Source organism: Mixophyes fleayi, chromosome 7, assembly GCF_038048845.1.
Source record: "Mixophyes fleayi isolate aMixFle1 chromosome 7, aMixFle1.hap1, whole genome shotgun sequence".
NCBI lineage: Eukaryota > Metazoa > Chordata > Amphibia > Anura > Limnodynastidae > Mixophyes > Mixophyes fleayi.
In genome coordinates this window covers 23,045,581-23,072,555 of record NC_134408.1, presented here as the reverse complement: position 1 = coordinate 23,072,555, position 26,975 = coordinate 23,045,581, and the positions used below count along the sequence as shown (strand labels likewise).

At 40.7% G+C, this 26,975-nt stretch overlaps 2 protein-coding genes across 2 annotated transcripts in view; both read right to left on the bottom strand.

Annotated features, from left to right (window-relative positions):
* Positions 1–1,962: 1,962 nt before the first annotated feature.
* On the bottom strand, positions 1,963–22,133 carry SLC5A11 (solute carrier family 5 member 11). Its single transcript, XM_075179344.1, has 16 exons — positions 21,796–22,133; positions 19,542–19,713; positions 19,163–19,234; positions 17,838–17,942; positions 16,483–16,542; positions 16,294–16,398; positions 15,786–15,891; positions 13,771–13,851; positions 11,243–11,448; positions 10,105–10,240; positions 6,527–6,634; positions 5,868–6,018; positions 5,617–5,785; positions 5,225–5,440; positions 3,463–3,616; positions 1,963–2,608 (listed from the first exon to the last, which is right to left on the bottom strand). Exons 2-16 carry the CDS (start codon positions 19,671–19,673, stop codon positions 2,397–2,399), a joined length of 2,013 nt encoding a protein of 670 aa, XP_075035445.1. The 5' UTR covers positions 19,674–19,713; positions 21,796–22,133; the 3' UTR covers positions 1,963–2,396.
* A 3,788-nt stretch (positions 22,134–25,921) lies between these two features.
* GRID2IP (Grid2 interacting protein) overlaps positions 25,922–26,975 on the bottom strand; it is a 77,758-nt gene continuing 76,704 nt past the window's right edge. The window contains exon 23 of the mRNA XM_075179343.1: positions 25,922–26,631. Within this exon, the coding sequence (XP_075035444.1) occupies positions 26,560–26,631 (72 nt within the window). The 3' untranslated portion in view covers positions 25,922–26,559. The remainder of the gene's footprint in view (positions 26,632–26,975) is intronic.

Here is a 26,975-nt window from a genome sequence, read left to right as displayed (position 1 = left end):
TAGCTCCTTAGTGTATTGACAGATTATAATTTGGTTCAGGTAATGGCTGCCTCTAGCATATATAAGGCAACTAACACACTTTGGGATCTATGCATCAACAGCTGTTTCCGCGTCTTTAAGTAAGTTTGCTAGGCCTTAACCGCCTAACGTAGGAGAAATCTCCTCCGTTTAGACTACTACCCTGCAGCACCGCAGTCCCCATAATATGGGGACTGTGATGTTCTGCAATGCATCAAGCTTTGCTAAGCCTCACATTGCACGGATAGGTAACGCCATCTTGGGATGGCGTTAGCTGTCATTTCCTATGGGATCCTGCTGAAGCCTCGCCGGCTTTGCAGAATCCAATACAAGGCGCACATCACTTGCTCCTGTCACCGGCAGCGCTAAGCTGCCATTAAGCAGGAAAAAAAGATTGCCCCAAAGGGGTCACTTCGCCGGGGCTCCCAGAGTAGCTCCAGCATGGTGCATCTTAGCGGTACATAAATATGTATCACTGCGATGTGCAGCAATGCATATTTAATGGTACCACATCAAATTGATGCATAGACCCCTTTAAGTGTTCGCTCCACTCAAGGCCAGATATTTGCTCTGTTTGTAGAGATTGAAACAGGTTGAGCAGAAATCGACTATATATTTTACCTTTGTTTTGTTACGGTACATGGGCTCCATTTTGGTTTGATGAACAGACAGTAAAGCCAAAACAATAGATATTACTTAACTAAAGAACAGAATTCTAACTGCAATTTATCTTAAAGCCTAATGCAGATAATGAGGGTGAAAAATCTCTGATGATGTTCCCAATATTTATTTTATTTATAATTCCCACTATGCAAGGATGTCTGGGAATCTTTGATTATTTGGATAATATTGATATTATTCAAATTCCTGACAATCTATAACATGTAGAAAGTTTAAAGTAGAGATGCTCACTGACCCCCGTGAAGTGGTTTTGGTTTTCCTTTAATGCTTGAAATTAGGGTGTCAGCATCTTATTTAATTGCAACTTTATCTCCTACTTGCCCTCTGTGTACCCTGCACTATAGCCAATCAGATTATCAGAATGTTGACAACCTAGCCAATCAGATAATTGGAATGGTCATAGCAGTAAGAGATGAGTGTGCAGATCCTGTGGGAGATAGTGACCTATCATCATCATCATCATCTAATTATATAGCGCCAACATATTCCGTAGCGCTTTACAATTGGGGACAAACATAGTAAACTAATAAACAAACTGGGTAAAACAGAAAGAGGTGAGAAGGCCCTGCTCGCAAGCTTACAATCTATGGGACAATGGGACTTTGACACATGAGGCTAAAGCTCAGACTACATTTTGCATTTTGGCCCAGCCAGGCTGTAAAGGTAAAAGTGACCCGTAAGCTAAATGATCCTGTCACACAACAATGTTGGCCAGGTGGTAGTTGTCTTGTGTGAAATTGTGTAACGGGTGGTAATAGGCTAAGGTAGTGAGGTTAAGAGGGTGGTTGAGGAATATTATAAGCTTGTCTGAAGAGGTGGGTTTTCAGAGAACGCTTGAAAGTTTGTAGACCAGAGGAGACCTATCATCCACACGTGTGATTATGTTAGTGAGGAGGGGAATGGAGGCAGCTGGAAGCCTGAGACTGAGAGTTAGATAGAGGAAGGAGCAGGGTCCCCCAGCAGCACAGAGTATATCACGAGATGAGTGATGTGTTAGTGAGGACAGGGCTGCATGTGACAGGGGCAGTGACATGATGTGGGGAGGGGAATGGAGGCAGCTGGAAGCCTGAGACTGAGAGTTAGATTGAGGAAGGAGCAGGGTCCTCCAGCAGCTCCGAGTAGTGATATAAAGTTACTGTCACATTGATGCAGGAAGACTGGTGTCAAACGCTGTATAACAGAGTTCATACATCCAACTTATTTTTAACATGCCATCCCTAGGTGGTACGATGTTCTGAAAACAGTAATTAGTCTGTGTTATATATACTTTATTTAGAAAAAGCAATAGAAGTACAGATATTGAGTCTTGATATTTCACTTTAATATTTTTTATTTAGAAATTACTAAAGAAGGGAAATGTTATTTTCATAAATTGGTGAGGAATCCATCACATGTGGACTTGGCAGCAGTCTCATTAAATGTCATAAGTTAGGCAAATCACCAGGGGTGATGATATCTCACAAGCCACGCTCCTTAGGGGGATCATCACGCCTCCGCGCGGTCATTGCAGAGGACATTACTTGGTTACTTTACATCTGATCCAAGATCCGTAACAGAACAGCACAGGTTCCCTGACCACGATAGTCAGCAGAACAACCTTCATATTTTTCACTCTATAATTTAATTGATATGACGGCCATGGGGTACTCCATCCAGCAAGCCTATCTGCCACAAGGGAAGAATGCGTATTTTTTTGCCTATCCAAAGTAACCCCACAGGAAGATGGCGGCACTGGTGCAGAGGATGAGGTTGATGTTCAGGATGTGCGTTACTAAAGGGCGTTCATACAGTAAAATATCAGGTGACTCTAGCGGGGCGGGAGGAGGTTGGTCCTCTGCTTCTTTTCTTCTTTCCATCCCACATAACCAGAGGATGGCTTTCTTTAGCCGGGTGGTACACGATACAGCCTCTGTAAGAGAGTGATTAGTAAACACATAGCCCAGGAAGTAGAACACAACAGTTGGCTGTTTCTTTACCCTTTTATGTTTGACATATATAAATACCTTTACTAAATCTACATGAGTATAGGTTCCTCTGTCAGTTAAAATGGTTCCATTTCTGGCCGAGCCCTTGCAGTGGACAATGTGCGCAGTTAAATAGAGTACCATCAGGACCGAAGGTGACACTTCTTAGGTGAAAACTAAGGTCCGTGCTCTACTTCTGCCACTTTCATTGTAAGTCTACATTCAGAGAAACATTCTCCGGCTTTTTACGCATTTCTAGCAGACCCCACCTACTTGTGACACACGGTGCATGTGGAAAAAGTGTCCCATGATGGAGTACATTAGCTGCCAGTGAAGGCAAAAATACAGCTGGGGGGAAGTTTAGTCATTGAGCTACCTGACATAGTTACCACAAGGAAAATTTTTACTTATATGTTAGAATTTTATTGTAGGGGAAGCATTTTTCATTTGCACGCATAACTTCCTGTCAGTAACCCTACAGTGGGACACTTCATGGAGCCTTATTAGAGCCTAAACTTGCTGATAACAGAGTAACAACTTGTAGTGTGATAAATAAAAAGGCTATATATATATATATATATATATATATATATATATATATATATATATATATGTTAAAAACATATTAATGTCTAACATGGCATGTGGGACTAAATACTATATATATATATAAATGTGTGTGTGTGTGTGTGTGTGAATTTTTAAGATGTCTTCTTAACACTCTCTTGTCCTTTCACCAGACGAACACATTTTTAAGATCAACATGATGAATGTACTCTAATATAGAAATACCCCATACCTGTTGAGCTGTTGCTCCCGCCATCCGTCGGATCAGCCCCGACAGCCGTGCTCTCCACCTCACTATTCCTCTTCTGAGGTGTGATATCATTTGTTGTTACCTCAGGGATTCCATCCGCTCGGTCCCAGCGTGTGAACCAGGTGAGGCGGCTGACCTTAGAGGTAATAGACAGGTTAAATTATCCATTCTAATAGTATCATATAGTCTTTCACGTAATACTTTCTATCTATATATAAGAGCGAAGTGACTGTGGTAGCCTCGTGCCTCAGAGGTGTCACAGACTCCTCATTTCATTCCCATGAAGAGCGATTCAGTCCACAAAATGGCTGCCTTCACTGTGCTTAGTGCTGGCCACACACAGCTGATATTGAGCGATTGTGAATACAACGAATAATTATCAGGCATGGTGGTAGATGTGTTGAAAGATGACCACAGAGGGACGCTATTGGCTGTGTGTATGTTCATCGTTCCACCTCAGATCCAATGTCTGGTAGAAGTTATTTAGCCCAATCTCATACAACTCGGCCACTTATGTGTGTGGCCCAAATTAGATTCCGATCCCATCTCAGAGACCTATGTGGGATCAGCTTTTGTCATTAGCTCCTTTTACTACAATACAACATAATTAAGTTACTGGACACCCATGCGCTCTGTTTAGTACCCACTGCCCTTGGTATATATATGACCAACAGGAACAAGCTAGCAAAAGTAATGAATAAAAACAGAAAGACAGGTAAGATTTCCTGCTGCTCACCAACCAGCATATACCTCCCTATAACTAGTACTGTATATATGTAAGTATACTTTAAGCTCTGGTTAAATGGGAGAACATAATACTCTACAGAAGTGGCATTCCTACTTGAGCAGGAGGCCCCTCAGCCTCTACTGAAGGAGTAGATCAGAAAAGTACTTGCTGTCAGTCGGGGTAAGAGAGATATAAAAATGACAAATATCCTAGATTTCATCATAGTATGAGAACTTTTCATATATAGCTGCGTGCAAGGTGACATGAGCTCTGACATGGAACTAACTTTCATTTTCGGTTTAGTGATCATTTTCATTTTCAGATAACCATGATACAATTGAAGGGACACAAACCTGAACAGTTTATGTATCTTTTATGTGTGCCAGAAAGTAAATTAGACAATACTGTCTGTTAGTCATGAGTGGGGCTCAGAGGTCCGCAGTGCTCCATCCCACCCTCCGTCTATATAAGAAAACTGATTAAAGTACTTTGATATACGATAGGGAAGGGCACAGGTAAAGATAGAGGTGTGAGGGGGGTTTTTAGTATTGACATATGGGAAATGGTCTTATATGGAAAGGCGATAAGAACAATGGCGGAGGTTCAAATGGATTTTTTAATTGTTATTTGTGGCAAACACTGTCTCAGATTGTACAGAAAACCTTTCCGTGCAATTTGTTATATAAACATTAGTATAACTTCACTAGACAAATTATCTGGGAAAGTTCTAAAAATGTGGCTAGTGTGCTTTAATGACAAGACAATAGAGAACTCTAAAATAGTAAATGAAATCCACTTGAACACAGGAAAAAAAAATCCCTGTCTGAGAGATAACAAAACTAACAGACATAACTAACTGGTTAAGACTCTACATCAAATCTTTACAAAATGGGAAATTTGTTGTTATTGCAGTAAACTAATATGTAACATTAATAAATTAAAATTTAAGAACAAGTATTGGATCAAGCTGAGCCAATACAAGTAACAGAAGAACAGGGCTGGAGAAGACAGCCTTACCATTTCTGTAGACGGAGGCTCTGTCCAAAGGCTGACAGCCACCACGACAATGAGGACCAGCAATGCTAGGATCATGGACAGGTACAAGTAGTGGACATACTTCACCACTCCGGGCCGTGTGTCCGGCTGATCGCACTGTGGTGAGGTGTAGACAAAATCCAACACCATACGGATGATGCCAACAGCCAAGCCTATGGTCAGCCCCCAGAATGCACCCTGGCAAAAACAGAAAATGCAACTTATTATGAAATATAGACGAACAACTACCTTAAAAGAGCAGTGACACCAATATTTGACACTACTATATATTCACAATCCTTTTGAGAAACCTCAAGTGTTCCCTGTGCTAATAGCGGGTGTCCCCACTGGACTTCTTGCAAATCAAGTGTTACCTTTTCATTGGTACGTTTCCAGAAGCAGCCTGCAATGAAGACAACGGCCACCGGGGGCTGTAAGTAGGAGCTGATGGACTGAATATAAATAAAGAGCTGGCCACCTTGGCTAGCCTGCACCAGGGGGATCCACAGGATGGACACAACCACCAGCAGTAGGACAAAGACCCTGGAATGAGAACGGCATGAGTGTAGAGAAGAGCTCAGAGAGCAGAAGGAGCGGGCAGCAAGCAGTAAGGCCGGCCCCTTACCTCCCAACTATCATCAGCTCCCACTCTGTAGAGCGCGGGCGGAAGTTTCGCCAAAGATCCATGGTGAAAATGGTGCTGGCACTATTAAAAATGGAAGTCAGTGAGGACATGAGAGCAGCAATCATAACTGACATCATAAGACCTCTTAACCCTAAAAGTAAAGGCAGATGGAGAGTTGAAGAGTTAGAAATGTTCACAGTTACCTATCATGAGAGTACCTGACCTATCTAGTCGACAAACATCCCAGGGGCCGTGGAACTTTGGACAACCCACTGTGATTTAAGGATTCAATATGTTAGGAACAACTCAAGTCTGAGGATTACTACATGTGGTCGGCAGCTCACTTAGAACAGGAACTAAAATCGTACAAACCTGGAGAAAGAATTCAGGTCATCTTTATAAACCACTGCACCCATTGGTCCAGGGACGCTTAATGTTGTGTCCTTCAAAAGCTGTACTTCATTCTTCTTGTTTCCCCCCACTCATCTCTACTTTACCTACAAGTCTTCATTAGGGATTATTTATTAACAAATACAAATACCAGTAATCCACAGCAACCAATCTGGCCTTAGCTTTCATAGTCTATCTTGTGCTAGATCTATCAAAGCTCAATGCTGATTGGCTGCTCCCATTATATATGTAGAACCAGCTGCTTTTACCTGTTGGCAGTAACTCAATGACCATTTTAGGGTATGCAATATCTGAGCATCCCGACGGGTTTCCACAGATGGCCTTGCAGAGCTGGGGATCGGCACAAGCCACTTCATCTGTTAGGGGTTAGAGGAAAGCATTAACCATCCAGTGGAGTTATCCGCACATAGATACCACCCAACGCGACGCAAGCTTATGATCGTGTCTTCACGGTCGTCTTCCTAATGAACATGAAGGAACCGATGTTTATTTTGCAGATCAATTATTTCATATGGAAATCTCCCCTCTCCTCATCTTCCATGGATGAATGGTAGTAAAGACATAGCCTCATTCAACACCTATACACCTCCTGGATGACTCCTGTGCCAGCAGATAAAACTGTAATATTGAGGTAGGGAAGAATTTTTGCTGCTGGTATTTTGATGATCTTCTTTCAGTCCACAATAATTAAAGGGTTTCTCCAAAAAAAAAAAGGAAAACATAACTCTGTACTGTCCATAGTAAAAGTATCCTACTTACCTAGGGCTGCCCCTAATGTCCTTTTAATCGTCCTTGCTCCATGGCTCTCTTGGTGCATTTTGCTGTCCCATCTCTCTGTACACAGTTTGGATTTTTCTCCAGAATAAAAAAGTATTTCTTGAACCTCACTCTCCTGCTCCTTAAAGTACTTGTAGGACATTGGTGCCAGGACTGCTGAGCGATACCAGCGTTTGGTCAATCAGCCGGGGCAGCCGGAGGTGTTACTCTGGGCTCAGGGGCCGTACATGGTTCATGTTTAACTTTTTTTGTGGAGAAACCCTTTCAATAGAAGTCGAGTGGAAATAATGGGAGCACAACTGTGTTTGGCAAGTATAATGGACCATGTCGGAAGCAATGTAGCGACTTCCTTGACCTGTGTAAAATGCTTTGCAGAGATCACAGTACTTAGCTTAGTAATGCAGCAGAGATACAAGCAGGAAACTGGGCACTGCATATTCCTATTACTCTGAATAAATGATAATAACATAGGACCACATGCTTCATTGACCTGTCAAGTATTACAGTCTGTTTTTCCCGCTGCAGCTACAAATTATATACTAATTCTGTTGTTTCCCTGTACATCTGATGGATGGGAGTTCAGCCTTTCTAAACTGCAATGTGAACTTTAGAACTGTGTGTGGGACAAAACCACCTCTCAATGATTTTCTAGAACATGCAATGGTTATTGATTAAGTAATCAGCCTTATTCATAGCAAAATATATCAGGAAAGACTTCAAGGGCTGAACGTGTACAACCAAGAGGAAAGGAGGGAAAGGGGCAGGGGCATAACTAGAGATGTCTGGACCCCATGGCGAGATTGTAAAGGGTCAATCTACACATCATCATGACGACCGCTCCATCCCAGTCAGTATCCAATACGGCAGAGAACTAACTGCATTAGTAGCAATCTGGGACATTAGTCAAATTGATATATACAGTCATTTTATGCCTGGATCCATGTGTTATGAAGCCATATTAAAGTTTACTTTAAGGCACAGAAAGGTAGATGGATCCGTGGTAGCAGAATGCATGGGACAACAAATGGCTTTTGTTAAGACTTAGACCAAAAACAAAACAAAAATGACAGACAAGTTGGACCTGTACCTTATTTTCTGCAGTCTAGGTGGACCTTGCTACACTACATTCTCCATTGTGATATGTTGTATACACAGTAAATAGGAAGCTTGATTTGATGTAATGAGCAGAGAACATCCCTCTTCTCAGCTTTCACACTCTCTGCACGGTCCCCGGGCCTACGTTCTCCTTCGTTTACCATCACGTGACCACTGAGGAGCTTCCTGACTGACTGGCTGCAACTCAGAGATCGGTTTACACACTCATCATGAAGGAGCTTCAGAGCTGAAACCAAATGCTTTCAGATGAAAGACACCTTCTTGACAGTGACAGCCATACCAATCTCCTCCAGAGAGAGAGTTTCGACTATATATACATAATAATTAGGTCACTACCAACGTACCTTTTTCCCCCAAAGTAAACAAAAAGTTTTTCTAACCCCTCTTTATAATGTGACCCTTCCATTCCCTTTAATAATGAGGTTGCATACCTCTGAGCCCTTCCAATTTCCTCTATGCCCTCATATTTAAGATGTGGTCTAACTAGTGACTTAAACAATGATAATAGTAAGTACATCCTGTATATTTATCTCATATGCTTCCCAGTATTTACCTGGCGCAGTGGGCTGCAACTCAGCTTCCTGTCCACTAGTATCCTTAAATCCTCTTTCATCTCAGTTTCCCCAACTGTATTCCATTTAATGAGTAAGTAGCAACGTATGAACACTTCCCAGGCCATCTACAAGGACATCACTAATAGCGTTATTCCAGTCTGAATATCTTCTGTTTTTAATCAGCCTTTGTCTTCTATGTGCTGATTAAACTTTGCTTTTCTCAAATTCATAGTGTTTGAAGCTCCCTTATTAAATGTTGTATTGTAAACACAGGTCAAATGTTACTATCTTAATGTAGCTATTCCCTAAATGCCCTCTCACATATCATATCATGCAACATGTTTAATGGATGTAGTTATAACATAGTTTTTTTTGCTTACTAAACCTCTTCAAATATTAACTTTTGTGATCTAGAAAACTATAATACATAGTAGGATATTATATACAATCTATTCTAAGTGGCCAGAATCTAAAAACGTACTTATAGTATTTTAAAAAAAAGCAAAAAAAAAATTTTTAGTATGTAAAATTGTCCTTTTTTTTAATCCATTAAAAAATTGATTTTCTCAGCGGGCATCTTAGGAAAATAGACATTTTAATTGTTTTTTCCTATTCTCTTCAGCAGCAAAAAATAGGTAAATTTTTTTTAAATATCTACACTCTATATTCCATAATGATAAAAGGCTCTTTTTGTTGCAGATGTAACTAAACCACATCCACCTTTTACTCATTAGTATAAGAAATGTCAGAAACATGGGTATATAACTTTATATAATATGGAGTACAATAGAGTGACATTCCAAAGACAAGATAATGTAACATTTCCATTCTTCAGGTACAAGAAATTTCCAAGGAAAAATTCCAGAGTCCACGAGTGATGGACACTTGTCTCTGGGCCTCCACGTAGGCTTTGCTTGTATGACCACTCCTGGGTGGGCTTACCTAGGAAAATCTCGCCTTCGCCTTGTTAGTTTAGTAAGTGGCGTTAACAGAATTCCGTACAAAGACTGCAAACCCACAGCAACTCTGTTGCAGAATCTTTTCTTACTTTGATACTTTTACTCAATTTGTTTTTACAAATAATCATCTCTTTCATTCAGAACAACCATTCTCTACTCCCACCGGTACCGCCATCCAGCAGTATATAATGCCTATCTGCTCCTGAGGTAGACTCACCTGATTTGATTTTTTCTCATTCCCTCAGTTCATCTATTATGTCAGGTACGTCTACCATCCACCCAGCACTAATACAGCCCTGTCTATTGTTTGTACACAATGCATTACACGTTACAGAGCACTTTGAGGAACATTATAAGAAAGGTTAAAGGTTATCCATGTAAATAAGACGTTCATTTCTTATGACTGGACAACACAGTTACCTGTGAAGAGAACTCGGCTTATCATCCCGGGCAGTACCATGATGAAGAGTGGTAAGAACTTCATATAAGCGGCTAAGAGAGAGCCACCTTTAGCGTGAGACAGGTTCTTAGCGGACAGAGATCTTTGGACAATCACCTATGGACACCACAAAGTATATGACATGACTATAAACCAATATATTGTGTTCAACTATCACCCTAATCCATTCACAGAACTTTGACATAATGGATACAATGAAAAGTTAATACTACAAGCTCGGAACAGAGATTATGGGTACAACATAGCAGTGGTTGGGATCATTTGTCCCTATGAGACAAGTAGCCTATGGGGCATATTTAATAAAGCACGATAGTGCTTTTAACGGGTCATTAAGGTCCCACAGTGTCCTCCGCAAATTTATTAAGGGGGCATCGCAGCAGATATCATGGATATCTGCTGCTTTGCATTCCTCTTCGTTTTTGGGAGCAGTCACCATTCAACAGAATGGTGACTGCTCCTGGCCGCAATCTAACAAGTCCCAAAAAAACATTTTTTTCGGGAACTTGTCTTGATAATGTACGCCAGCTGAATCTGGCGTACATCATCCTAATTGAAGAAATCTAATGCTGTCAGCTCTGTCTTGAAGAGCAGAGCTGGACAGCGCATGTGTGGAGGGATCACATGATCCCTCCCTGTCACTCAGCGCGCTCTCTCTGCAACTATCGTTGCAGAGACAGAGAGGGGATCTGTGTGCGCGTGTCCAGTTCTTGGAACTGGACATGCGCAATTGAAGAGTGAAGAGAAGACCCGGAGACAGCGTTTCCGAAGAGGGGGGTAAGTATGATTTTTTTTATCACTAAAACAGCAGTTTTTCGGAACTGCTGTTTCTGTGCAGGGCTGTACATAAATGTGAGAAGTAGTTCAATCCTTATCATTGCGATAAGGATTGAAAACTACTTTTCACTTTATGTGAATATTGATAAATGTGCCCCTTAGTCTCTAAATGAAAATGGACCAGACCGTAAATTGGGGTAACAAAGGTCACCCATCTTCTCTTTCGGGATCAATGATCCCTATTATTTGCTGGAGCAAACACACCAGAAAAACCCTTAATTTGTCCTCAGTGATTTAGAACCTTACGAGCACCTCCATACTCACCTGGTCAGTGCACCAGTACCAGAGCGACGGGATGGTCATTCCCACCAGCACACCGGGCCATGGGAGATCAGAGGTGACCGGGTCTCTGAAGATGTGAAACGCGTCTTCTCTAGGAATCCCACAAGTGCTGTTGCCCGTATGGCTGGTTGGGATCGCGGCAAAATACTTTTCCTGCAAGTTATCGTAGCCGCCGACTGCTATGAAACCTAAATGGAAATGAAGAGAGTAAATCGGTTGAGCGACAAACATGTTAAGGATTAATACTGCGTCTATTGTCTTCTCAAAACAAGTGTTCTTATTAGCTATAACTTTACTCTTCGGAAAAGCACAGAGGTTCCGGTAACATAAATATTATCATTCAAAGACATTGCCACTGTCATACAAGTTATATCTATTAAATCTATTAGCCCATTACACCATGGTACCCTTTCTGTAAGTATTATCACAACAGAGACAGTAGGCAGCTTGAGAGACAAGCAATGCAATGCATGAATGTAGATGTAGTTTTCTGCCACAATCATTGTACACAGGGCTGTGATAACACCACAGGCCGCCCTTCCTCCCCCAGCTTTGCATTATTAAAAGATACAAAGCTGATTTATGACAAAATTGTGATTCTAGAGATTGGTGGTTTATTATATTTATCATTATTGATCTGTTTATGGATGCGATGTATCTCCATGGACTGTTCCCCCTCTATATACGGTTATATGTACTAAAATACTGGAAAATGGGGACAAGCTTGACTTTCTGGTATGTAATTTTATTTGTACTTTTTGTTAAAAAGTCATAAAACACTGTGGGCCTGATACATTAAGGAACGGAAGTACATTTAAGTGGTGTATTTTTGCTCTGTGAGTATATGAAAGAGAGACTTATGCTGAAGAAGACAATTCATGTTTTCACGTAAATTACACTTCCAGCACCCTGCAATTTGACGGGCAGAATGTGAAGGTGGACTAACGTAGATAATGTACAGTATGGGCGTTCTGAGGCCGAGCGCACACACAAGTGGCCAATACAAGCTTTGGGCATCTCTAAGGCACGTGTTTATCAGCCGTATTATTTGCACCAGCTACAGGTCGGGTGTAAGTGCTGATTACTAGGGATGACGGCTGTGTATGCCATAACATGTGTTTGCAATTCGGAGGAACTGTAAAAATTCATTTTATATACAGTAGACAATCATAACATCCTGATAAATGTATTTAATCTAAAAAATAACTGAAAAAAAACTCTTCTCTTAATGATTATATTATTAACAGGTGACAATAATGGAAGTTTGTTTTTTTGTGCATTCTGATAGGACTTTATATTGTATGTATTGTTCATATCCAGCAGTGTGTTGTGTCTGTCTTTATACGGCATATGCAGAATATACTTATATCCGTATACAACAAGAGAGGTTTCTTCAAATCCACTTGTAGTTGAATACGGGGGTACGGGCGGTTAAATTGCATGCGTTTGTTTTTAAACGCAAATTGCGCTCACTCTGCGTTCCTTAGTAAATCAGGCCCAGTAGCTCAATCAAAACCATGCTCACTTTACACAGCGGGATAATACTCGGTTTCTGATTCTCACACTAATATTCTGCAATAAGTTGGGTTGATTTTGTTAACTGATGTCAAAAACACCTTTAACTGCAAATAATCAACTCGGCCCCATTGACTGCAGTTGAAAAACCAAGTGTGAAAAGCAGAAGTAGTGTATTATTATCACACTGTGGAAAGGTGCCAGGTTGGCAGCAATGTAAAAGGTGTTTCTGGGTTCACAATAATATAGCCAAAACACAGACACATTTGTAGAGCAAATATTATTTAAAGATGTAATTATCCTTTATGTTTGATGAAATAACTTTATATAAAAAGATTTTTCCATGTAGTTTTTAATATCAGTGCAGATGAATTAACATATTGCAATATTATGTAAATCTCTCTAAATATACAAATATATTGGGATTAACATAGAAATTTTCTGTCATTCTTTTCCAACTTTTTCATATTAATGGCCGCCTGCACTGTGCCTGCGGCAGCCATTTTGTGGGCTGGACATGAGAAAGTAGCCTGATGACTGACTAGGAACCAGTGACATTATCGAGACATAGAAACAACAAATAAACCAATCTGGTACTGCTCTGCAAATAGTAATAATATTTGTTTACATTTATTTATAATTTCAGAGTAATTAGTGCTGCTACATTCTCTACATTACCGAGGCATGAAAGAATGTGCACTGACCTCAATGGTTCCTGGTGAATCCTATAAATATTGGTTCAGTCCACAAAATGGCTGCCTCCGCTGTGTGCAGGATGCATTGAAAAAAACAAAACCAAAAATGTGTAGTTCATTTGCGACCAACCAATAGAAATACTCTGAAGTTGGAAGTAGTCTTATATTTAGACAGGTAAGTTAACGCGAGCCATATTTTTCAATACAGCATCACTAGAACGTGGTTTCTAGTCGGGAATAAACTGCTGTTATACATGTAGCATACAGACATACATACAAACCATGATAACACATACTTACTGTATACCATGAGAATAAGAGCCCCAATGATCATTATGATGGTCTGCAGTGTGTCGGTGTAGATTACTGCTGCCAGGCCACCTATAATACAAACAGATCAGGATGATGTGTGTATATCTATCCATCTATCTATATATATATATATATATATATATATATATATATATATATATATATATATATATATATATATATATATATATATATATATATATATATACAGTATATATTGTAACAGTAGGGTTAATTGCCACACCTCTCCTGCATAGGGCCAGGAGGTACTGGGTTAAATTCCCACTGATGCTTTCACACAGACACACCACATGGGTGTAGTTAGTTTATTGTTTTCTTTACTGATTAATTAGTGCTTAGGAGGAGAATAAAAGACTGTTTGTTTGCAGCACAAGCTGTCATCTCGATCCACTGACGATCTCCTTCCCATTCAGGTTTAAAATAATGGTTTGCAAAGCTGGAACTTTTCAGGAACATGGATGATCTTGCATTATTCTCTGCTGACAAATTTGAAGTTTACTGCGCTGTTTGGGGTAGATGGTTGGAATTCACAGACACTGTGACATGCACCTCAATACAATCTTCTGCACCCTGATGAAGATCCGAAGCAGTAACAATTCCTTACTTTTTATGCCATTTCACTTGGCAGATTCTGTCAGAGCCTGGACCTTAATCCAAGCCTTGTCTTTTAACCACACTTTCCCCTTATCCTTCCTTCTTGTTGCTTTGTCATCATCAGCTATTTATATAGCACCACTGATTCCGCAGCGCTGTACAGAGAACTCACTCACATCAGTCCCTGCCCCATTGGAGTTTACAATCTAAATTCCCTAAGACACACACAGACAGAGAGACGGAGGTCAATTTAATAGCAGCTAATTAACCTACTAGTATGTTTTTGGAGTGTGGGAGGAAACCGGAGCACCAGGAGGAAACCCACGCAAACACAGGGACAACATACAAACTCCACACAGATAAGGCCATGGTCGGGAATCGAACTCATGACCCCAGCGCTGTGAGGCAGAAGTGCTAACCACTAAGCCACCGTACTGTCTCTCTTTGCCGACCTTACTTGTCATAATTCCATGGTTTATGTGAACTTCTCATTACTTGTTTTACGTTTGTTAGTTACATTGACTGGAATTCAGGGATCGTCCTTATTAATGGCATAGTGCTAAAGCACAATCTCATGTGTTTTGTCCCATTGTATTTTCATTATGTGGATTGTTAACAGAGTGTTTATGGCTTTATTGTGCTGTTACTCAATAATCTTTATTGTCTTCTGATACTTGTTGATATTGTATGGCAATTGTTTCTATAAAACCTAATAAACAATATTACACAAAAAAGACTGTTTGTTGTGGGTGGTACGACCGAAGCCATTTAGTTGGCAGTTGACTAGACAGATGATGTATGTATAGGCAGAGACAGGGTCACAGAGATTTTGAATCTCTGAACAAGCTGCTGTCCTTACCATCAACGATAAAATTGGACACTTGATTCAGCTATTCTGGAGTGAAGTTTCATGTAAATACCAATCGCATCACAGTGGTGTTAGAAGTGGGATGATAAGGGAAGTAAGATTCCGTTTCAAAACCCTAACTTCCATGGAAGAGGAAGATACACTAAGAGCCTCACAATATATAATATCTTTCTCATATATAAGTGATCTCCATAAATGAGGACAGTTAGAGGATGCAAAACTATTATTTTACCTTACTAAAAACAACAAAAACATACTGGTCTTCTCTTTGTGCCTCAACTTTCTTGATGCAAATGTATGGTATCTGCTTTGTTGTTAGACCTAATAACACTTTAAATCTACAAAGGGACTAGGCCTCCCCCAAAATGTGGTATGAGTGGTTGAGGGGGTAGGATCCAGGAGGTGACATAATGTGTCCTGATATTTTAGCAGGTTTGTACATTTTAGAGTTGGCTTCGGTTGAACCGATATGTTGCACGGATAGAACACGCCTGCCTAGAACAATCCACTTGAGACTCACCAGCAACTGTATAGATTGCAGTGATCACAAGTAATCCAATCACAGCCACATAGAGATCCCAGTGAAGGGCCTGCTGGATGAATAGTGCCCCCGCGTACATGTCCACCTGTGAATAGAGAACAGTGAGATATTACATTGTGTGTATTTCTGCGAATACTAAAACGATTTAGGAAGTGCCTCAGCAGTGCTCCCTTCACTTGTTAATATTGACCTGGCTGCACTCTTATCAATATTGGTGCAGCCCCAAAAAATGGCTGCCTGAACACTGTGTACACATCAAGGCACAAAATATTTCAAATGATATTTCCCCGAGACTTACAAAACAATGGGTGGTCTCCCTGAGCTGTGGTGGGTGTAATGTTATGACATAGCTTGCATTCCTAAGTCCCCTCTGACCCCAACTCCACGGAGCATCACTGTGTGTGTGTGTGTGTGTGTGTGAGTGTGAGTGTGTGTGTGTGTGTGTGTGTGTGAGTGTGAGTGTGTGCCTCAGTGCCTTGAAACTTACAGAAATTTTAGTAAATATGTAGATGAACAGATACAGGATGGCGAGATAAATCTGGATCCTCTTTCCTCCGAAGCGCCTCTGCAAGTACTCGGGCATCGTGGTGACCTGGATGGAATGGAAGTATGTGAGATGACATCATCAACCACATTATAATAATACACACTAACAACAGGAAGTTGTCTCTCTTACCCCAGCTGATATGTAAATTGGAAGAAATAACCAGGCGAGGACTAAGACACAGAAAAGGCCCTGCATGGGAATTAAGTCATGTTAATAATTACCCTTTTACAATCATTATTTTTAGGTAAAGTAATATGACACATAATAAATAGATTATTGATTCCATTCTTACTTGCATAGATGCAGCTGCAACAAAAAGACACTGACAGCGATTTCCTTGTAAGAACAACACACTTTGTAATTGCTTAAAGTTGCACATGTACCATTCAGTAGAGTGTCATTGTGTCTGTCACTGTAGCACAATTGCTTCATTTCCTCCCAAATACCTCCTAATGACAAGGGGCTAGAATGCCATAATTAGGGGGCATGGTAGCTTGGGACTTGATTGGGTTTAGCAGATACTTATTCTTCTTAATCATCACCATTTATTTATATAGCGTCACTAATTCCGCAGCGCTGTACAGAGAACTCATTCAAATTAGTCCCTGCCCCATTGGAGATTACAAGCTAAATTCCCTAATATACACACAGATTAGGGTCAATTTGTTAGCAGCCGATTAGCTTACCAGTATGTTTTTGGAGTGTGGGAGGGAACTGGAGCACCCGGAGGAAACCCACGCAAACACGGGGAGAACATACAAACTCTTGGAGTGTGTTCTGGTACTTTGCTGTATGACCTGTTGCAAACTCTGCCCTAGTCGTTGCTGCTGATTTCGTGCTTTACTTTCCAGTGTATATAGCTCATTCTCCTACTACCTAGTATCATCACTGGAGCTACTGCCTGGTTCTGTCCTTCCAAATCCATAAACACCTCTGACCTCTGCACAACAGTACCGGTATTATGATTTAAGGGAAAGGAAACTGCCTCTGGTCACCTGTGTTTATTAACAGGGAGTAGATGTGACACTAGTCAAAAGGACCCTACAGACATCACCCTCTCATTCACTTATTTTTGTTATAAAATATGACATCTTTCTGTAGACTTATTTTGAATGTCTAAATCTGATCTCTGTAATTTAAAGTGAATTATTATTTTTCCATCAGTTTAAAACCATCCTGTAATATAATACATCATCTAGTTTATTTACAGTATTTACTCTCATCTCTCCCTCTGGGTTTCTATAAGGATATGACAAACAGTGATAACAGTCGGCCCATTGTTGAATACAATGACATCTAGTTCATTGGTAGAATCTCCAGTGAAACATAGTTTAAAATAAACACTGCTGTGGGATCACTTGCTGAAGTCTCCCCTGATGTTACTCGTCACACGTCTGAGTAGAGACAATGGCTGCATTCACACGTGCTGTAACATTCCATCAGATCTCATTGTGCAATGTTCCAGGCACAGGAAAGACACTTACATTCCATTCATAGGCAGTGACTGCAATTCCTGAGGCTGCTCCTGATCCGGCCAGACCAATGAAGTGCCCGCTGCCCACGTTACTAGCAAACAAGGAGGCCCCGACCTGGAGACAGACATGAGAACAACAGACATAGGTGAAAGAGTCAGATACTCAACAGACCAACAATTCACATCATACGGTTTTGCAGGGTCGGAATGGACACGCACATATATGTCCAAACTGACACAGATCTGGTCATGCAGCAATCAGGCCCCACAACCACAACGTATGGGGGCAGATTGAGGGGGAAAAAAGGAGGGATAAGAATTTGGCACAAAATAGGTCAGTTTGGCATCCAGATTCATGTACTGGAGTGTGGTGAGGGGGCTACTATTGGATACAGCATGAGGTGCAGTAGTGTTTAAAGATAGGGAACTGTGCAAAATTACACAAAACCTTTAAAGAAAATCTGCTCTCTCTGTGTCGGTCCTCTAACTGTCTAATCTCCTCCCAAGGCCTCCTAATGACAAGGGGGGTGTATGGGATGTATGGTGTTTGTATGGGGTGTGTATGGTGTTTTTATGGGGTGTGTATGGTGTTTGTATGGGGTGTGTATGGGGTTTGTATGGGGTGTGTATGGGGTTTGTATGGGGTGTGTATGGTGTTTGTATGGGGTGTGTATGTATGGGGTGTATGGTGCTTGTATGGGGGTGTATGGTGTTTATATGATGTTTGTATGGAGTGTATGGTGTGTGTACGGGGTGTATGGTGTTTGCAATATGATATATATATATATATTATATGTATGGTGTTTGGCAGTATGATTAATCTTAATAATTTTCTCTCACAGGAGTCACTATTTATCTACTAATATTCCACAGCCCTGCCGGCACTCACCACATAACATATTCTATTATATAACCTAAGTGGTGCACGTATATCTTTTCACGGACAGCAGGTGGCGCTCTGCTCCATTTCTGACTCTTTATGGAGAGTTTATCACCATTCGTTTGTCAATGTCTGCTCAGTTCAATTCGATAGAATCCCCCCAATTATCATCAAAAACATTTATTACACAATAACAGTTAAACAATTAATTTCCCAACACCAGAAGGTGAAATATACACATATGACCAGCCTTTTGCAGTGGTTCTAAAACGGGTCCTAAGGCCTGGCCAGCAGTACGTGTTTTCTGGATCTCTTCACAGGTGGAAATATAAGACTGTGCTCCTGTGAGGAGATCCATAAAACATCCACTGCTGCTGGTGCTGAAGACAGGTTTGTGAACCAATGTTCTAGTGTGATATTTATCATATATACCTGTTTGAAAAGCTGATACTTACAGGCCACCATACCATGTTCTTTCCCGCCAGGAAATATCCCTGCACGGTGCTCCTCTTTGTGCGCCACATAGACTGAGGAAATGAATGAGATGTTATGTAAGGCTTAGGCTAAAATCAACTTTTTTCTATGCAGGTGTGAATAAGGCCTTAGATCAGGCCTGTCCAACCTGCGGCCCTCCAGATGTTGTGAAACTACAAGTCCCAGCATGCCCTTCCAGCTATCAGCAGGTTGTCTACTGGCAAAGCATGCTGGAGCTTGTAGTTTCACAACACCTGGAGGGCCGCAGGTTGGACAAGCCTGCCTTAGATTGTGATTGACCTCCTGTTGCACTTGTTTCCCATCATGAACAAAAACAGAAAATAACCGTTTGTTACTCACCCACAAACCAACTCCCAGCACAAACACAAAGTACAAGACTAAGACCACAATGTCTGCAACTTCCAGAGACTTCTGGGGAAAGGGGTTTACTGTTGGGTTGCTGTGTGGCAGAATCTGGCTGCTGGTCTCCATAGTCTACACCCTAGTGTTCAGTTATCCAAAGTGGGTGACTCTGGGTCATGTGAAACAAAAACAGCAAGTTACAAGAGAGGGAGTGAGATCACTTACATTAAAACTTGCAGCTACAGAATGACAATAACAAGCACAGTAGATAATGGGCTAATCTTGGAATGTTGTAATCTGGTGAAAGTAGGTCATTAGGTGTGACTGGGAATCCACATAGCGTACTGACATCATGACTTTTTATACTGGAGAAGCGACACAATATATCTATCTGTGTTTGTGATCTATCAATTTATAAAGTCATAAAGGGTCATTTAAGATCCTGCAAAAATGCACTGTAAATGCTGTTTTGTGCCTATTTGTATGCAAATATACATCTGCTGAGGCCACAGGTATAATAGGTTGTACCCAGCTGATGGAAGGAATTGGTGGATCAGAATAGTCCAAGCTACGTGTGGATTAGATGCAGAGACTGGTCCAAGGTGGCAGAAACTCAACTGCGTCTCTATACTTTCAACGTGACGCATTTCGCTCCTTTAGAGCTAAGCGCATTTATAGACTCGCCAGTTAAGACATAAATAAGGATAAGCACTATTTTAGAAGAACAGCTAAATGAATGATGGGGGTGGATCTAAAGCAGGTTGGTCTTTGATGTGAAGCTTTTACTGGTCCACCCTGTATATTTTCCTGAAAATGTGGGTGCAGATTGATGATATCGAGGGGTTTCCAGAGAACGGGAAGTGGGCTGGTACCTTAACAATGCAACAGACAGACACACTCTTTGCTGTTTCACTACAGCAGCGTAACAAGTCATTGTTAACAGTGGACAATATTTTTTAGAGTATACGAGTAATCCTTGCGTACACTGTGGTCATTCATAAAATCTGTAGCAAAAATAAAAAAGACGGCGTTGGCCACAGAAACAAGGATTTTGGCATTTTTCTACCACAGGTTTGAACATGAAATCAAACATCAGTTTGGTTGCTACGGGAAACGCTACCTTTTTTCTGTGCACCAGTCTTCATAATTTTCCCCTATTATGTCATGCGTTGCTGGGAGATACTATATAATACTATTAAGGGGCCACCATAACAGTGTCTCTTATAGGCACCCAAAACCAGTTCTTGAAACAGTAGCTAATGAATATTCTGTGTTCAATGTCATTACTTATATTTTACCCAGCAAGGGTGTCATCCAGGGGTGTTTCACATGAATGCAGACTTTCTTCAGTGCTTTGCGTCAAGGCCTTTCAATCATCCAGTCAGAGTTGTTGCCGTGGATACAACGCAGCCCTTCTCTTTTCATTGGGTGCAACTGTAAGAACTGTGAGCAACCCCCTAATCCTGCAAACTCCACCCCTCAGAGCTCATTTAAATATCTCACTCCACAAAAAAATAAATCTCATTTTTCGCTCAGCAAAGAACATCCTGATCTCCAGCATTCCCCAGGAGCAGAGCATGACAACAAGGCATTATGCTGGGGGCCACATTTTCTCAGCTCACATAATGATGCTTATTAAGGTGCTCGCTTTTCAATAAAAATGTAAAATGTATTAGTTATAATATACAGATCCACATACTTTAACGATTATCCCAAATTGAGTTCTCAGCCTATCCCAGATTGTTATCTCAGACAGCAATTGGCAAACGACATTCCTAGGGGTAAATTTATCAAGCTGATGGGTTTGAAAAAGTGGAGATGTTGCCTATAGCAACCAATCAGATTCTAGTTATCATTTATTTAGTACATTCTACAAAATGACAGCTAGAATCTGATTGGTTGCTATAGGCAACATCTCCACTTTTTCAAACCCGCAGCTTGATAAATTAACCCCGTAGTGTTGATCAGATTAGGATGGACAAACATAAACTGAAGTGTTCTGATACAACTAGTAACAGTCAAATAATGACCGGGAATATAGGCTTAAGTGAGTAATCTTGGCTCATGATGGAACCTATAGTGACTGTATACAAACAATATCTTATAAGGTGTTTCTTTACTTTCACTGTGATCAGTAATACAGAATATACACATCACATAGACACCAGAAACACACAGTGCATACACATAATGCAGGAGACTAGCAAGCATTTGTTTAAACATCTCAGGACAGTAACTACAGCTTACCCACCGCTTGCTGGATGCCTCTTCTCAGATACAGGGCAAAGGGAGAGAGAGAGGTGTACACAGGATTCCTCTGAGACACTCTGCATCTGGGGGTCAAACTCCAAAGTGTCAGTCTTGGTTAAACTGTAAGAATGGAGGTGTGAGAGCTCTCTCTCCCACAGCCAGGTACAGCGGATTTCATCAGGTTGTGCCGGATTAACAAGTGGAACGTGGAGACCTGTGTTTAATACTCTGCTGCCAAGAACTAACCAGAGAGGTGACATAACACACACAGGGAAGTGGTGACTTTAATGAACCAATTACTGAGATACTAAAGTAAGGGCCAGCCAGAGTAAACTACTTTACACGTAGTAATAGGCCACTTGGAATGACAGAATTTAGGTAGAACGAAGTACAATGCGTTCACTGCTACTGGAAAGTGATTAATGTGAAACATATACTAACATGATACATCACTGTCAGAATATCTGAATGGGGTTTGTTGAATATGCTGCACACAACATTCTATTTTACACTTAAAGTTCTGCTTATTTGTACAGCAGATGGGATAGATGAAAAGAAAAGCTTTGCTTCTAATAAGGCAATAAAACTGTAGTCGAGCTTGACCTGACAAAGGGAAAGGACTTCTCAAAAGCTTTGGAATTAAAAAAAATACTACACTGTTAAACTTTGTACTTCTAATGAGGCAGATAATAGGTGAACTCAAACCACGACAATGACTAAAGGTGTCCACCCGAAAAGCTTGATGGCCAATGATTAGATATGAACGAAATGATTGCAAAATTTTGACCAAATCATGTTTAGCAGGAGCGCGAGGTTTCAGCTACACAATCTCCAAGTTCCGTTGTTTCCTCAACATTCTACGGAACTCCATTCTGCACTGTATTTTTACATTGACATTACCATATATTTATAGTCTACCATAGATTGTAAGCTTGTGACCAGGGCCCTCTTACCTCTCTGTATGTATGTATTACCCAGTATTGTATTATTACTGTTTGTTCCCAATTGTAAAGCGCTACGGAATCTGCTGGCGCTATATAAATAAATAATGATGATAGTCTACGAATAGAATGGAGACAACAGCGCTGATGTGTGGTGGGGGTATAACTAGGGGGGGCACTTTGCACTTATTTTAACAGTGAATTTAAAGGTGTTCCCATTGCAATGAACAGAAAATGTATTAGATATTCCATATTATTAGATATACTATACAGTTAGAGATAGATTCATGATTATGGGCAAATGCAGAACAAGGTGACTTTCTCACAACAGTGATGGAAATCTTCGCTCACCTCCACAAACAAAGCCATTTTATACCAAATCAGCCCCAAATTACAACCATGCATTGGACTAACAAGGCTGGAGATCCCAAACGGCATCTGATGAAAATCATATGTGAGTGAGGACAGATGGTAAATTCGGTGGAATGAAAAGCACATCTGATCATGTCAGACCACTCTCATGTATGGCCAAATCTGACAGACATCCCGTTGCTCAGTGGTCCGGCAGAGGAGCTTGATCAATCTGTGAATCGGGCCCCTTCAGGTTACGGCCCAAATATTGCAGCAAAAAGACATAAAAACAATCAAAATTCAAATAGATATAGTTCAAAAGTATGGAAAAGCGTAGTGGCGATGTGTGGGAGGTCACTGGCCAACCCCTAACTAGTAGGGTAACCTGTAAGACAATTTCCATTGTATTCTGGTAATATTATGTGCCACTTACTTGGTCCACCCTCAATTGCTCAAAGAACCAATTGGAATACAATAATCTATTAAGACTTTAATGTGTGTGGCCTCCCTGGAGCCAGGAACTAGCACACTGCCAGTAATCATCAATTACCCAGAGCCAGAAACTAGCGCTGTACCTGTACATACCAACTGCCCGGAGCCAGGAATTACCACTGTACCATAATCCTCAGTTGACCAAAGTCGGGAACTAGTGTAGTACCTGTAATCGCCAACTGTCTAGAGATAGGAACTAGAGCATAATGCTGGTAATCACCAACTTCTCAGGGCCAGGAACTAGCGCTGTACCAAAACCCCAAGCTACCCAGAGCCAGGAACTAGTGCTGTACTTGTGATCACCACGTGCCTGGAGCCAGGAACTAGCACTGTATGTGTAATTATCAAATGCCCTGAGATATGCACTAAACACAGTGGTTTTAATCTCAAATTGTTTGGAGCCAAGAACTAGCACAATGTCAATAATTACCAACTGTGCAGAGCTAGGAACTAGCAAAGTCTTTGTATCCACCAACTACTCAGAGTAACTAGCTCTCTGCAACTATAATTATTAGCTGCCCGGAGTCAGGAACTGGCACAGTCTTTGTATCCACCAACTACCCAGAAGAACTAGCTCAATGCAACTCTATTTACTAGCTGCCCGAGCCAGGAACTAGCACAGTCTTTGTATCCACCAACTACCCAGAGAAACTAGCTCACTGCAACTATAATTATTAGCTGCCCGGAGCCAGGAACTAGCACAGTCTTTGTAGCCACCAACTACCCAGAAGAACTAGCTCAATGCAACTCTATTTACTAGCTGCCCCGAGCCAGGAACTAGCACAGTCTTTGTATCCACCAACTACCCAGAGAAACTAGCTCACTGCAACTATAATTATTAGCTGCCCGGAGCCAGGAACTAGTACAGTGCTTGTAATCACCAACTGCACAGACAAAAATCCCAACAATCAGAGTTATCCCTTTTCTATCAGGAGGAAAAGGTACAAAATATCATAATTTCAATACAATGTTGATCTTGTGTAATTCCTGATTGCTCCGACTTACACACTACTGTATGTCCGCATCATGAAACAAATAAATGATCGTTATGGACTTAGAACCGGATGTACAACATGCATTGGAAAGTTCATTAATGAAAGGAGTCAGATTTTGATAAGCAGACGTCCAGATTTAGAAGACATCAGTACGTTGTGGCTCAAAACTCCAGTTTTGCACGTCGCCGTGTGTCAGTTAATGTTTCAAAAACATTCTAAGTGTGTTACTCACATATGCAACAGATATGATAAAGTAATTCTCTGCATAAACATTGCTCAATTGTTAATGACTGTTGTATAACAGCCTCACTGTTACAGGTTAAGTGAAAGCTGCAATGAATAACAAAACATTTATATTATCACTGGAAACTTAACCAGACATGAAAAGCCTTAACAGGAGCCAAAGAAAATGTAAATGATCAACATTGGAAGAAAACCAATGCTGCATGCAGTTTATATAGCAGAAACATATCATTAGCCGCATCTACCAAGTATTGAATAAACAATGTGTCAATTGTTGAAACAAATACAAAATACAGTGACAGTTGTTTAGATTGAAACAAGACTTATATTCATCAAGTTTATTCAAGTTTTCATCCTCAAAACCCTAATTAATCCAATGGAAGGTGAAAAACTTCTATAACACTTAGACCAATATACCCTACCAGGGGAAAAATCCACCATACAGACAATGGGACAATTCCCTGTATCAATACTTTATATCAGGCCTGTCCAACCTTGCGGCCCTCCAGGTGTTGTGAAACTACAAGCCCCAGCATGCTTTGCCAGTAGACAACCAGTTGATAGCAGGAACATCTGGAGGGCCGCAGGTTGGACAGGCCTGCTCTATATTGTGTTAGTAATGCCAATAGCCCTGTATATTCTGTTTTGTTAGGAAAATGTGTAACCCTTTCTTAACATTCTCTACAGTTACAGTTCTTGTGGGAGTGCCTTCCACAGCTTTTACAGTAAAGAACCCACTGGAAATGTCATATCTTTTTTTTCTCCAAAGTGAACCCTCATGTAGTCTGCAAGGACCTTAAAATGAACAGAGCTTTTGCTATTGCCCATTAATGGATTTATACTAAATACAAACCTAGAAACTGGTTATTATTTTTCTCTCTTGCGTTGTATAATATATCACTAGTTACTATTTCTTATTTGTATGCATGTCTAGATAAAAATGATGCTGCCAGCACTTTTTTTTTATATGCAGTACAACCTAACTGCCTATAGGTGGCGGTGTGCTTTGCTAGGGTTACAACTTTGACAAGGTCTTAAACAGCAATCCAGTATAAAACTCCTTCAAAGATTAACTAAACATGCTAAAACAAAACAAAAACAGAATTGTAAATATAATAAATACACATCTCTTTATTTTAGCAGTTAAATTCTGCAGCTTACAAGAAAGCATTGAAGATTTTCTGTGTAAAATGACACAATATATTTATAATATATCTATAAATATTTCTTCCTCAAGGTGTTTCAATCATGTATGCTCTGTGACAGGTGGCTTAGTAATAGCGTAGGTTTAGCTGTGGCAAATTTATGTAAACAAAGAAGCAGGAGCGGACGGGAGAGAGGGATCAGGTCGACAAGTTGCGAGACGTTTCCTATAAAAGTCACAAAGAATAGGCATTGTGGTCAAATAAACACAGTCGGTAACAGAATAAATAACATTTGTGTGTGATTGCTGGCCAGTGTTTCTCTCCATATTCGTTGCCTCGTAATGAATATATTACATTTTTCCCAGCCTCGTCTTGTTGATATCTGGCGTTGAGTAGGCGCGATGGTGGCTGCTCGCTGTAAAGAGACTTTTCTTGCCTCCACCTGTGGTACACGTTGGTCCACCTCTACTTCCTGACTCGCTCCTCTCCTTCATTGCAGCTTCCATGCGGTATGTTCGAGGTGTAACCTCCTGTAAGGTTAGGGATAACCCAGCCCAAAGCGTATATCACCTTTCCATCTGGCCCACAAGTCATTTCCTTACCACACAGGTGGCGAGGGGTTCCCTGGCGGTAGCTGAGTGTCACCCGTTTGAAGATCTCCGAATGCTTTCTGGACATCAGAAGACGACATTGATGTAAGGTGAATGCTAACAGATCTTAACATATTACATCTCTACAATATTATTCCTTCAATAAAAAAAATTATTCAAAATAGATTTTAATAATGCATCACCCTAGTATACTTCAATATACACCACAGGTAATAAGCCAGTGATAGGCAACAACATCCGGTTCAAAAGCAGATGGAAAGTCACGTATTACCTGTAATCTACCTCTACGTTAACATTTTCCAGTTGCAATGGGCTATTCTTTCTACATTTATTTCTCTCAGCACCTTATGTCGATAAATTGTTCCTAAGTACCTACTTTTGTATTAAAAAGTATCCTTAGTGT